The following is a 12,493-nucleotide window of genomic DNA, read 5'->3' on the forward strand; positions in this document are numbered from 1 at the left end:
CTGACTGAGCCACCCAGGTGCCCTCAAATGATATCTTATTCAGAACCTAACAAATAAAAGAGATCAAAGCAGTACGGCTGGTGTGGAAGGTCTCGCGCTCAGTCCTCTCGTTCTTCCCATCTTCCCAGACCTGGCCCCTGAGGTTCCTCTGAAGAATTCAATTAAGATAGGTTGAAAACCAATGAGCCAGATTCTCTTTACTTCCAAAAATGTAAGAATCAAACAGGAGTCTTCTGGAAAGAAACCAAATTCCACCAAAAAAGTCAAATTTTAATCAAGCAAAGCATATGTTACACTGAAGTTAGTGGTGAGTAAACCAAAGCTAGCTATTCATTTTTTTTCTTAAATTTTTTTTAACGTTTATTCATTTTTGAGACAGAGAGAGACCGAGCATGAACGGGGAAAGGTCAGAGAGAGAGGGAGACACAGAATCTGAAACAGCCTCCAGGCTCTGAGCTGTCAGCACAGAGCCCGACACGGGGCTCGAACTCACGGACCGCGAGATCATGACCTGAGCCGAAGTTGGACACCCAACCGACTGAGCCACCCAGGCGCCCCCAAAGCTAGCTATTCAAACCGACTCATCAATAGGACCTTCCTTACCTCAAGTTTAATGATGTATATAGTATAGAGGTTCAGTAAAAGAATTAAGTCGAGCTATAAAGTACTCATGAGACCTAAGATCTATGCTAGAAAAATCACTCTTAAATTTTTTTAATGTTTTCTTTCTTTCTGTAAAAAAATTTATTCTTGAGAGAGACAGAGCATGAGGGAGGGAGGGAGGGAGGGGCAGAGTGAGAGAGGAACACAGAATCCAAAGCAGGCTCCAGGCTCTGAGCTGTCAGTACAGGGCCTGACATGGGGCTCGAACTCACAAGCCGTGAGATCATGTCCTGAGCCGAAGTCGGACGCTCAACCAATTGAGCCACCCAGGCGCCCCAAAAAAGTTACTCTTATATACAAATAAATGTAAAACATGTTAGCAGTTAGAAAGTAAAGCCCAGCTAATTCTACAAACGTGAGCCAGATTAAGCTTCCAAATGCCACTTTTATATTAATCTCTGATCAGAAACCTCCTCAGGTTTCCTACAGTCTCTTAACTAGGCTTGTACAGGATTTGTTCATTCCAAACCCCATAATAGGGAGTGTTTCAGAATAAGAGAAAATCAGGTCACCAGGTGTCGGAAGTAGAGGTGAGTATATGCTTTGTGGAGCACAGTCCTGCAATCTGCTTTGGAAACCTGTAGTGAGTGAACCCTAAAAGCCTTGAGCAAGATCAGCAACATTGATTCAGGGTCTCCATTGAGCACGAAACCTGGAGAAGAGATTCAGGCTGATTCTCTGGTTTATCTGTCCCAAGTGCACATCACACCCTGTACTACTGTGCCTTAGACCTCCTGTGGCTCTCTGCAATGTCACCACCATCCTCTCAGCCTACCAAATAAAATCTATTCATCCTTCAAAACTAGTTTAACACATGGGCATCGGGGTGGCTCAGTAGGTGAAGTGTCCAGCTCTTGAATTTGGATCAAGTCACGATCTCATGGTTCGTGAGATCAAGCCCCACTTCGGGCTCCCACACTGAGCCTGCTTTGGGATCCTCTCTCTCCACCCCACCCCCTCCCTGGCTCACACTCGCTTTTGCTCTCTCTCTCTCTCTCTCTCTCAAAATAAATAAATAAACTAAAAAAAAAAAAAAAAAGAATCTAGCATGAAGCTTGGCACATCGATTCTGTTAATGAGTTCAGGATTTAGTTTTGCATAATTGCCATTTGCCCTTATAACCTTCATGGAGAAAAGACAGTCACCCTGCTATGCTAGGAGAAGGTAACCTCTAAGATGACTTTTTGTTTTCTCTCTGTAAGATTAAGAAGGCCCCTAAGATGAACTGCTTTTCCCAACCACCTAACTCTCATCAGTTCTAAAAGACCCAGTTCCTCTATCTTGAGAACCGGCTGGGCGAGGCCATGACAGAATAAAGGGCTGGGAAAGGAACTGAAGAAGGGGTGAGAGTTTCACTGAAGTGACCAACTGAGGTAGGCAGGGAAGGAAGTGAAGCCAAGAAGGAGACTGACATCCACGGCCTGGGCATCCTGCTTTGGCCTGAGAGCAGTGTCAGTGGGAATAAGAGAGCGGAAGAGTATTAGCACAGGAGGCTCCAATCAGAGAGGTATTCCAAATGCACATTCCAGAGATGGATTCTGCATGAGATAAGGTTGGGATTGGATGCAGGGCCAGGGGAGACAATGTGTCGGTTGAAGAAGTAGGGAAGGTCAAGAAATTATGAGTTCAGAGTACGAGACAGGTCATTTATGTGGACAAGTGATTCTTCACTGGGGGGCACTATGGGCCCTGGGGGACATCTGGAAACATGTGAGGGAATCTTCCTAAGGTTTCCCTTCCACCTCATTTTTCTTTTTTGGATGTCACAATGTCACGGGGGTACTACTAGCATTTGGAGGAAGGATGAACATCCTGCAGAAGGAAGGTCTGCCTCATCGAAAATGCCCATAGCACCGTTGCTGAGAAACACTGAGGAGAGAATGAAGCTGGAAGCTACTGTCCCCAGCAAAGGCGGGGAGCTTGGCCAGGTGGCTGGCATACCACTGCAAGAAAGGGGAATAGAGAAAGAGTACAGTACAGTTAGATGTGAGCCTCAAAGCACAGGTTTAGAACTTCAGAACAAGGAATGAAAAACAATCGATGGGAACCAGTGGTGGAGATTTAGGACAGCAGCAACCCTGACTCCCAGCCCCAGCATGTGCAGAAACAGCAGGCGGCCACTGCTCAGAGACAGAAGGCAAGTGGAGGGAAAGCCAAGTTCAGCTGAAGAGAGGTGGGGCTAGGGAGGGTGAAAAGGGTAAGAATGTGGAGAAGTTTCTCTGCAGAAGAGGGAGTTTCCAACTCCCATTAATCACATCTCAACACTGTCTCAGTTCTTTCCCTTCCTCTCCATTCCTGCTGCCCCTCACCCTCAATAGCTTTCACTGGGTTCTCAAGAGAGCCTCACAACTTGTTTCCATGCTATCAATCTCTCACCTTTCCAGTCTACCTTTTTACACTGTTGCCAGAAGCATCTTTCTAAAATACGAGTCTGATCATGTCATTCTTTCTACACAAAAACCTTCAATTGTTTCCCTTGTTTATCTAACTAAATCCTGAACTCAGTATGGCATTCAAGGCCATCTATCATCCGGCTCAAACTAAACTGTACTAGTCCCTTCTCCCTTTTGTATCTCTCCATGCCAGACTGCTTGCTTTCCCATTCCCTTTATTTATGGTTAGTTTCCACAATCCTTTGTTTGAACTTATCATAAGCCTGATAGAATATCTTTCACTACCAGTGCTCCCTAAACCTCCCTGAAAGTAAAATTCACCTGGGATACTTGTTGAAAACACAAATTCCTGGGCTCCATCCCAGACACATCGAATCAGACTCTTTAGGGGAGGAGCCAGGGAAGCCATATAGGATAGTTTTAAAACATGTCCAAAAATATTTTTGACATTCCTGGGGCGCCTGGTGGCCCAGCTGGTTAAGCGTTTGACTTTGGTTCAGGTCATGATTTCACGGTTCATGAGTTCAAGCCCTGCATCGGACTGTCTGCTGTTAGCACAGAGCCTGCTTCAGCTCCTCTGTCTCCCTCTCTCTCTGCCCCTCTCCCCCTCCTCTCGCTCATAAATAGACATTAAAAACAAAAATTGACATTCCTCCCATCGAAAAGTAGAGTCAAGTTCTCGTCCCTCTGAATGTGGGCCAACTTGAAGAGAATGCGGCAAAAGTGATTCTGTGTAACTTCGGAGGCCAGGTCATAAAAGGCCACACAACTCCTGATCCTGTCTCCCTTCTTCCTTTGTTCCCTCCCTCTGTCTCTGGATGCTTGCCCTTGGCACCCAGCCAACTAAGCCACGCAGCCACATGGAAACGCCATGTGTAGGTATTCTGACCAGGGCCCCAGCTGAGATCCCAGATGACTGCCAGCAGCAATGACCTGACTTGCGAGTGAGTGAGTCTTTAGAAGACTATGGACCCCATCTTTGAGCCACCTTGGCTGATGCTAATGGAAGCATCAAATTGGAGATTCACAAGCAAAATAAATGTTAGTATTTCAAGCCACTAAATTTTGGAGATTTTTTTTTTTTCTAATGAGCAATAGATAACTGGAGCACCATATTATTAATAAGTACCCCAGGTGATTCTTAAGATGAAGGAAGTTCAGGGACTTCAGCTACCATATAAACTATACTAATTTATACCATCAGTTTCCTTGAGGTCAGGGATTAAGTCTTACTACCTTCCCAGGGGCACCTGGGTGGCTCAGTCAGTTAAGCATCTGATGTCAGCTCAGGTCATGATCTCACGGTTCGTGGGTTTGAGCCCCACATCAGGCTTGCTGCTGTCAGCCTGTCAGCATGGAGCCCATTTCGGATCCTCTGTCTCCCTCTCTCTGCCCCTCCACTGCTTGCACTCTCCTCACCCACTCCCCAAAAAAATAAATGTTAAAAAAATTTTTTTAAATGACATTTATTTATTTTTGAGAGTTAGAGAGACAGAGTGTGAGCAGGAGAGAGGCAGAGAGAGAGAGAGACACACACACACACACAGAACCTGAAGCAGGCTCCAGGCTCTGAGCTGTCAGCACAGAGCCCAACGCAGGGCTTGAACTCATGGACTGTGAGATCATGACCTGAGCTGAAGTCAGACGCTTAACTGACTGAGCCACCCAGACGCTTCAAAAAAATATTAAAAATAAGTCTTACTACCTTTCAGGATCTCTGTCCCTTTTTTCTAAAATATCTTTATTGATTTTCTTTTTCTTTTTCTTTTTTTTTTTTTTGGTAAGAATAATACATGTTTGCCATAAAATTACAACAATACAAAATGCATAATGTGGAAGATAAACGGCCTATGCAGTCTCCCCCCACCTTCATTCCACCTTGAGTGGTAAACAAAGTCAACAATTTGGAAGGGCAGTGTTTTCCACAGAGCAAGTGCTTGATGGATTTGTTCCTGAAGAAAAGGTGGCACGGTAGATTTAAAAATGTCTTATTGTTATTTAGCTATATCCTAGATACAGCTCCCAGAATGTCTTTCTTCAAACCTTGACCATGTTTTATCTCTTAAATGTATCGAGCTTCCTATTAATTAACAAACTCTACTAGTAAGGTAAACCTACCAGCTGTCCTAAGCTCCTCCCCAGTATGGCGTCTCCCTTTGAGTGAAGTCAATGTGTGCATCCCTGGTATATTACATATACCATTCTTTCAACATCTGTTGAGTGCCTACTACATTCCAGTCACCATGCTATATACTAGGCATATAAAATAAGTGGGAAAGGGGCCCTCATATCAAAGAACTCATGGTCCAGAGTAGGGGGTCAGCAAACTTTTTCTTAAGGGACCAGGTAGTAAATATTTTAGACTTTGAGGCCATCTGGTCTCTGCTGCAACTCTGCAGCTATAGCACGAAAGCAGCCATAGACAATGCACAAATGGAAATGGCCATGTTCCCATAAATCTTTATTTACTAAAACAGGCAGCTAGTGGGCCGTAGGTTGCCTACACAGTTTTCACTGTTCAACAAAACTTTGTGCATTGATGAAATGTTTCTGTGATTTCCAAAATGGTAGCCACTTGCTACATGTAACTCTTGGATGCTTGAAATGTGGCTAGTGCAACTGATGAACTGAATTTTAAGTATTATTTAATTTTAATTAATTTACATTTATTTTTTTTTAATTTTTTTTAACGTTTTATTTATTTTTGAGACAGGGAGAGACGGAGCATGAACAGGGGAGGGTCAGAGAGAGGGAGACACAGAATCTGAAATAGGCTCCAGGCTCTGAGCTGTCAGCACAGAGCCCAACACGGGGCTCGAACTCACGGACCACGAGATCATGACCTGAGCCAAAGTCGGCTCTGTGTCCGCTTAACTGACTGAGCCACCCAGGCACCCCAATTAATTTACATTTAAATAGGCACATATGTAGTGGCTACTATACTGGACAATGCGGGTATAGAGTGTACTAACACTCCCTTCAACGAAATCAATGCTTGCCTCACAACGCACCTCAACCAAAAAGCCTTCCTGATTAGCTTCTGCCCATGATGGTCACTCTTTCTCTCCTATTGTTTCTAGTCCTTAGTTCCATTCATTTTGGACTTGCTGACATTTTGCTTAATAATTATGTGTTTTATAGTTATCTTCTGTGTGTAAATTTTTCTCTCCCTAACTAAACAAAAATTCAAGGATAGAGAATGTGTTTCCTGATTATTATCATCCTCCTCCACAGTGTCTTGTATGGTGCTTAAAATTCAGAAGGTGTTCAATAAAGCCATTTTTTTTAGACTTTTTTTTTTTTTAAGTTTACTTATTCTGAGAGAGACAGAGAATGAGCAGAGAAGGGGCAGAGAGAGAGAGAGAGAGAGAAAGAGAGAGAGAGAGAGAGAGAGAGAGAGAGAGAGAATCCCAAGCAGGCTGCACACTGCCAGCAGTGGAGCCCGACGTGGGGCTCAAAGTCATGAACCATGAGATCATGACTTGACCGAAACCAAGAGCTGGACACTTAATGGACTGAGCCACCCAAGTGCCCCTCAATAAAGCCATTTTACACCATGTACTTCCTTTACTGATTTCCCTGACAGGTGGTAATGTTTGCTCAAGACAGATGGTCCTCTTGGACAAGGATCAGCACTTACTTGGAGAATATTTCTACAATAGCCGATGACTTGTTCTTGTTGACAAGAGAAAGTTCTTTGGCCGTTACCCTCAATGATACTGAAGTCCATTGCCGTCTATTAAATGGAGTTGATTCCATCTTGTCTACAGATACGGAAATACCTATGCAATAAAGAAAGTCAGAGTATTAGACACAGAAGAGGATTCTCTAGCAGCCAAGGGCTCGCAGTGGTGTGGCAGAAGAGAGAACAGAGAGCTCTACCTAGGCCAGCAGACCACACCACTGCCTCTACCAGTTCTCTCTCAAAAACTGTAACCTTGGTCAAATGATTCAATATCTGGGTTGTAGTTTCCTGTAAAATGAGAAGGTTAGACCAGATGATCTCTAAGGTCCCTTCCAGTTCCATCATTTTAAGACTGACTTCACTGTGCAAACATCAATTGGCCTCCCTCTGAACTTAAATCTGTTCCAAAGTCACATTTGGAGTGAAATGTTCCACTCTTCTGAGTTACATCCCAAGGGAAGTACACTTGGCATCTGTGTAGATTCAGGTCCAAATTAGGTTCTACCTACGTCCAAGTTTCTTTTGGCTGCCCTTTCTCCCCAAACTGTGCATCACTGGCCACTTGGTTTGGAGAGAGAGCTGGGGACACAGCATGGTATAAGATAAAGAGTGAGGGCTTTAAGTTGAGATAATCTTCAGCTAAATCATAACTTTTGTCACCTTGAACAACCTATATAATTTAATATATATAGTTTTACTTTCTTCTGCTGAAAAATGAGAATAATACTTACCATTGTTGGTGTTTTGATATGGATTTAAGGAGAGGATATATTTAAAATATTAAGTAGGTTATAATGTATTAAGAGCAATTTAAGTATACATATCGGAATTGACTATTGTTATATACTTATTATTTTTACATTTTAACAATCTTGACAACATGGAGAAATATAATGAACTTTAAATTCAGGCGACAAAACCTCTATTCTGTAATTCTTTTCTAACATTGCTTCAAGTCAAAGAATACATAAAGCTATGCCCCTGAAATCACCTAGTCCCTGCCCATTAATCTGGATTGTTTCGGTTTTGCCCCAGAAATTGCCAAAGGTGTTTTTGCCCTAGTAGTTAGCAAAGGAGTTCCAACCTCTGTCCAGAAAAGGTAAGATTAGAAATGAGTCCATAGTTTCCTTATTTGAAGAGTGAAAACTATAGATAAAGTACTACTTGCAGGTCTCTTGACAACTGCAGAGCATAACTGATCAGACAGAATGCAGAGTTCATCATGTACTGTTTCTAGCAACCTTGACAACAACAGAACCCAGTGGGCTTAACCAAGCAACCTGGGCTGCCATTTTACACTGAAAGTTCTGTTATGCAAAACAAGTGATAAGCAACCTTAAAGGGCACACTACTTTTCCACACACGGTACTCATTCTTCCGACTAAAGTCTTGGGTGAAAACAATGAGAGTTTTGTGGTTTTTACTTGTTTGTTTTAATCCCCATGTTGAAAGGTAACATAGAACCCCCTCCTGATAAGGAGCTCTGGTATTAGACACAGATGCATTTAAGTGGGAGTTTTGGCCCCATCCCTAAAACTTAGATTTCTCATCCATAGCAATACTACTTCCTTCATAATATCCTTATGAGGAACAAATAAGGTAAAGAAAAGACCCTGACACAGAGTAAGTAAGTAATACATGTTGGTTTTTCAAGAATCTCTCTCTTCCTGGATAAAATAATCTTAATTCTACACATGTTCTTTGAAGTAAACGTCAGTGTATCAAATAATATGTATTTACTTGTTTATCTGCTTCCCAGTCTGAATCTGACAGACCCGTCGAACATGGTCAGCCCTTACTCTCATAAGAAAAAGATACAGAAGCAAAACAATTCTGCTAAACTCAGTTACGCAACATCACAGTAATGACCCTTTGAGTCAAGGTTAGGAAATACTGAATCACACTTTAAGACACTGTTTGGTACAATTATGCTTTCAATGTAGGTGTGGGTATAAAAGTCGTCAGTGCTTCTATAGCAATCAATTCTGGATCAAAGAAAAAAATACAGAAGATATGTTCTCAAATTTCTTTGTAAAAAGGAAAAATCATTCATTATTTGAGGGACTGAGTATGGTTAAAAAAAAGGGGGGGGGGTTATTTAATTCCCAAGTCTAATTCCATGGTTTTGATTAACATTGGCCAGAAATCCAGGAAAACTCAGAATATCTATCTTGGTATAAGGCTGTGATAAGCACACTTTTTGCTCAAGGAATGAGGTGGCTCACACCATCACCAGGCTTCTCTTTACAGAAGCATACTATCATTTCTTAGTAATGTGATTAGCAGCACCCTATGAAACAGATAAAGGCGAGAATGAGTACACGCTTTTTGATAGATGTTGGTATCAGGTTACCGAGTAACTAGCTACTTTCTATAAGGTATAGGGAGAGGGCCTGCCCTGGCTGGGGCTTGCTGACACGTATACAATAATTATAGCACGAAGCAGAATATGGTTAGAGGCAATGTGTGGTCTAGGAGTAGGGAATTTGATTTTCTGGCTTGATGGGAGGGAAGGGAAGAGACATCAGATTGACTTGGGACTTACAGAGGGGCAGAACTTCATCAACTGAGGCCAGGAGGAGGAAAGTGCATCTCAGGTAGGGAGAACAGCATTATACTGTTAGGGAGCTGAAATAGTATAGAATACTTTAATAGATTTGACTGTAGGTACAAAAGTAGTGGAAGATAAGGTAGGGAAAGAATGGGCCCAGAACGGGAAAATCCTTGCAAACCATGTTAAGGAGTTTGAGCCATATTCCAATACTGGAAAGAACTAGCCTGTGAGTGAGCAGAGATAAGGTCTAGTCTTAATGTGCCACTCCCAAAAGAATGATTTCCCTGAGCCCAACATCTATATCTGTAAGATAAGAGTTCTATAGTGAATTGCCCACAGTCTCTATGGTGGAACCTGGGAAGTTTCTGAAAAAGCAAGTAACATAATGGGAACCATGTTTTAAAAGCTGATTCTGCAGCAGTATATAACGTGATAATTGGGGGGCAAAGACTGGAGTCTAATTTACTTGTCAAAAAGATACTAAAACTGTCTGAGAGGTAATCAAGGTTTACATTAGCATAGGTGGGAATGGAAAGGTGGGAAGAGAATTTACAGTTCTTAGAATAAAATGGATTTAGAGTTAGGGAAGGAATCAAAATTGGAATCATCAAACTTGAATGATTAGAAGATTGTTGATGCCATTAAGAGAGACAGTAAACATAGGAAGAAGTGGGAGAATTATGAGTTTGTTTTACATATGTTGAAATATACATGCCTGCAAGAAAAATCCTAGTGATTTTAGGAAGCTAAAAATTCCAGGCTGAGGTTAAAAGTCACACTCCTGGAAAGAAATGAACGTTTTGTTTATTTATTTTTCACATGTGTATTTTTATTTATTTTTGAGAGAGAGAGAGCAAGTGCATGAGCAGGGGAGGGGCAGAGGGTGAGGGAGAACAAGAATCCCAAGAACCCCAATGAGGGGTTCAATCTCATGAACCATGAGATCATGACCTGAGCTGAGATCCAGAGTTGGACACTCAACCGAGTGAACCACCCAGGTGCCCCAGAAATGAACATTTTAAAACATCTACTTATATGAAGTACATATTTCACTTAATTCTCAGAACCGCTCTACAAGATTGGTTTTACTATCTCATATTTATGTTGAAAAACCGAAATTCAGAGATATTAAATAACTGTACAATCATCTTTTAGTCATAAGTAGCAGAGCTGGGATTCAAATCCATATTCTCTCTGATTTCCAAAGTCAATTTTCTTTCCACTACAAGTAATGAATAATGATTAAAACCATCACTTTTGGCCATGGTAGAAAATTGGGTAGCAAAAGTTTTGAATCACTTAGCTGCAAACCCATACAAATTATCTTTCAGCAAGAGTATAGTGGCAATTATCTTCCCAGAATGGCCAGCATCAGAGATAAATCATCTGTTCTTTCAGTGAAACTTAGAATTAACTAGGGCCTTCTTGAAATACTCTCCACTGTGAACATCTTGACTTTCATGGGCTTGAATTAAAGGTGTGATATCTCTCCCTCCTTACCAACTCTCTCTCAGATGGGAACCCCATTCTCAGACTTTAGGACAACTTCCTAATCCTAGAAATCCTATTAAGAGTGAGAGTGAGAGGGCATATACCAATGCCTGGAAAGACCCATCTAGAAGGAGGTATTCAGTTTGGGCTGCAATGCCTTTTTTAAAGTTTATTAATTTTGAGAGAGAGAGAGAGAGAGAGAGAGAGAGAGAGAGAGAGAGAATGTGCATGAAGGAGAGGCAGAGAGAGAGGGAGAGACAGAATCCCAAGCAGGCTCTACTCTGATAGTGTAGAGCCTGACGTGGGGCTCGAACTCATAAACCGTGAGATCATGACCTGAGCCAAAACCAAGAGTTGGACACCTAACTGACTGAACCACCCGTGCACCCCTGGCTACCATACCTTTGACTATTTTTTTTTTTTCCAAAGGCCCATTTGACTCTAAGATCTAATCCACTGCACTGCTACGTGCAAATAATAAAAGGCACTATCACTTATTGGACACTTACTAACTCATTTAAGCCTTACAACAACCCTGGAGACAGACTAGTGTTATTTCCATTAAAAACAAAAGCAAAAACAAAAACAAAAACGAAAACAAAACCTGGTTCATTGAGGTTGAGTAATGTGCCAAAGGTCATGTAGATAATATATGGCCCAAGCAGAAGGCGTGTTCAGACTCTAAAACCCAGCCTCTTAGGTCAAATGCATTCTACTACCACTTTAACTGTGTGTCACCCTTGAGCAAGGGCCATGCTAATCTTCTCTGGACCGTTCCAGTCTTAGTATACATGCTACCGACACCACTTCAACTGTGAGGGAAGAATGGCTGGATTGGTTGTCAACTGTGTTCGAGAGTTAAAGGAAATGGATATAACAGAAATAACTCTAAGATTTTCTAGCCTCAGACATTGGAAGGACGGTGGTATCACAAATAATAATGGGACACCTAGAAAGGGAAACTGTTTGCTAAGAAGGAAGAAGTCTTCAGTTTTAGATGCATAGGGAAGATTTTAACATCAAAAGGGAAGCTTAGAAATCAAGTAACCAAATCCCCCTTTATACAATAAGGGAATTGAGCCACATGAAGGTCCAATAATTTTCCCCAGCTCCACAACTAGTTAAGTATGAAAGCCAGAGTTCTAATTCCCAGCTCAAAGTTCTTTTATCACACCAGGTAGCTTGAGGTAAGACGGCTAAATGTCCTATGGGGAGCTATAGCTTGTTGATAAAAATCTCTTGAACAAAGGTTCTTTAAAGTTTAAGGGTTGGGCAATGACTCACTGGGAAATTTGGCCCCAGGTATCTGCTTCCTCAAGCTATTGCTGAGGGTGAGACCTGTGGCTGCTCCAGGAGTCCTACTGTAATAAATGCATTTCCAGACTTAACCTAACTAAGCAAACTGTCTTGCAGAATCCAGGATGGGACAAAAGCAAATCAACTGTCATTAATACTATTCCTGTTCTTATAAATCTAATCTCCTAATCTCATCATATCTTTCTCCCCCCACTCTTTGTTTGTTTTGCTTTTTGTTACTTGTGCAAGAGGCATAGTTGCCTGAACACAGCCCCCCCCCCACCCCAACAAATTAGAGAGAACAAAGTACAAACTCATTCATTAAAAGAAAATGTTGGAGCACCTGGGTGGCTCAGTTGGTTAACTGTCTGACTCTGATCTTGGCTCAGGTCATGATCTCATGGTTTGTGG

At 42.0% G+C, this 12,493-nt stretch overlaps 1 protein-coding gene and 1 non-coding gene across 8 annotated transcripts in view; both read right to left on the reverse strand.

Moving 5' to 3' along the window:
- Positions 1–12,493, reverse strand: part of LIMA1 (LIM domain and actin binding 1) — an 83,975-nt gene that overhangs the window by 50,710 nt on the left and 20,772 nt on the right. For 3 of the 7 annotated variants that reach the window (XM_049627303.1, XM_049627301.1, XM_049627302.1), the window contains exons 1-2: positions 7,826–7,892; positions 6,697–6,838 (exon numbers count right to left, since the gene is read on the reverse strand). In XM_049627303.1, the coding sequence (XP_049483260.1) occupies positions 6,697–6,838; positions 7,826–7,862 (179 nt within the window). In that variant the 5' untranslated portion in view covers positions 7,863–7,892. Of the gene's footprint in view, positions 1–6,696; positions 6,839–7,825; positions 7,894–12,493 lie in introns of those variants that run through there. The other 4 variants (XM_049627305.1, XM_049627304.1, XM_049627300.1 and 1 more) reach the window with 3 other exon arrangements.
- Positions 11,490–11,593, reverse strand: LOC125920515 (U6 spliceosomal RNA). The gene has a single exon (XR_007457102.1). It is a non-coding gene; the product is annotated as a U6 spliceosomal RNA (small nuclear RNA).

This window comes from Panthera uncia, chromosome B4, assembly GCF_023721935.1.
Source record: "Panthera uncia isolate 11264 chromosome B4, Puncia_PCG_1.0, whole genome shotgun sequence".
Taxonomy (NCBI): Eukaryota; Metazoa; Chordata; class Mammalia; order Carnivora; family Felidae; genus Panthera; species Panthera uncia.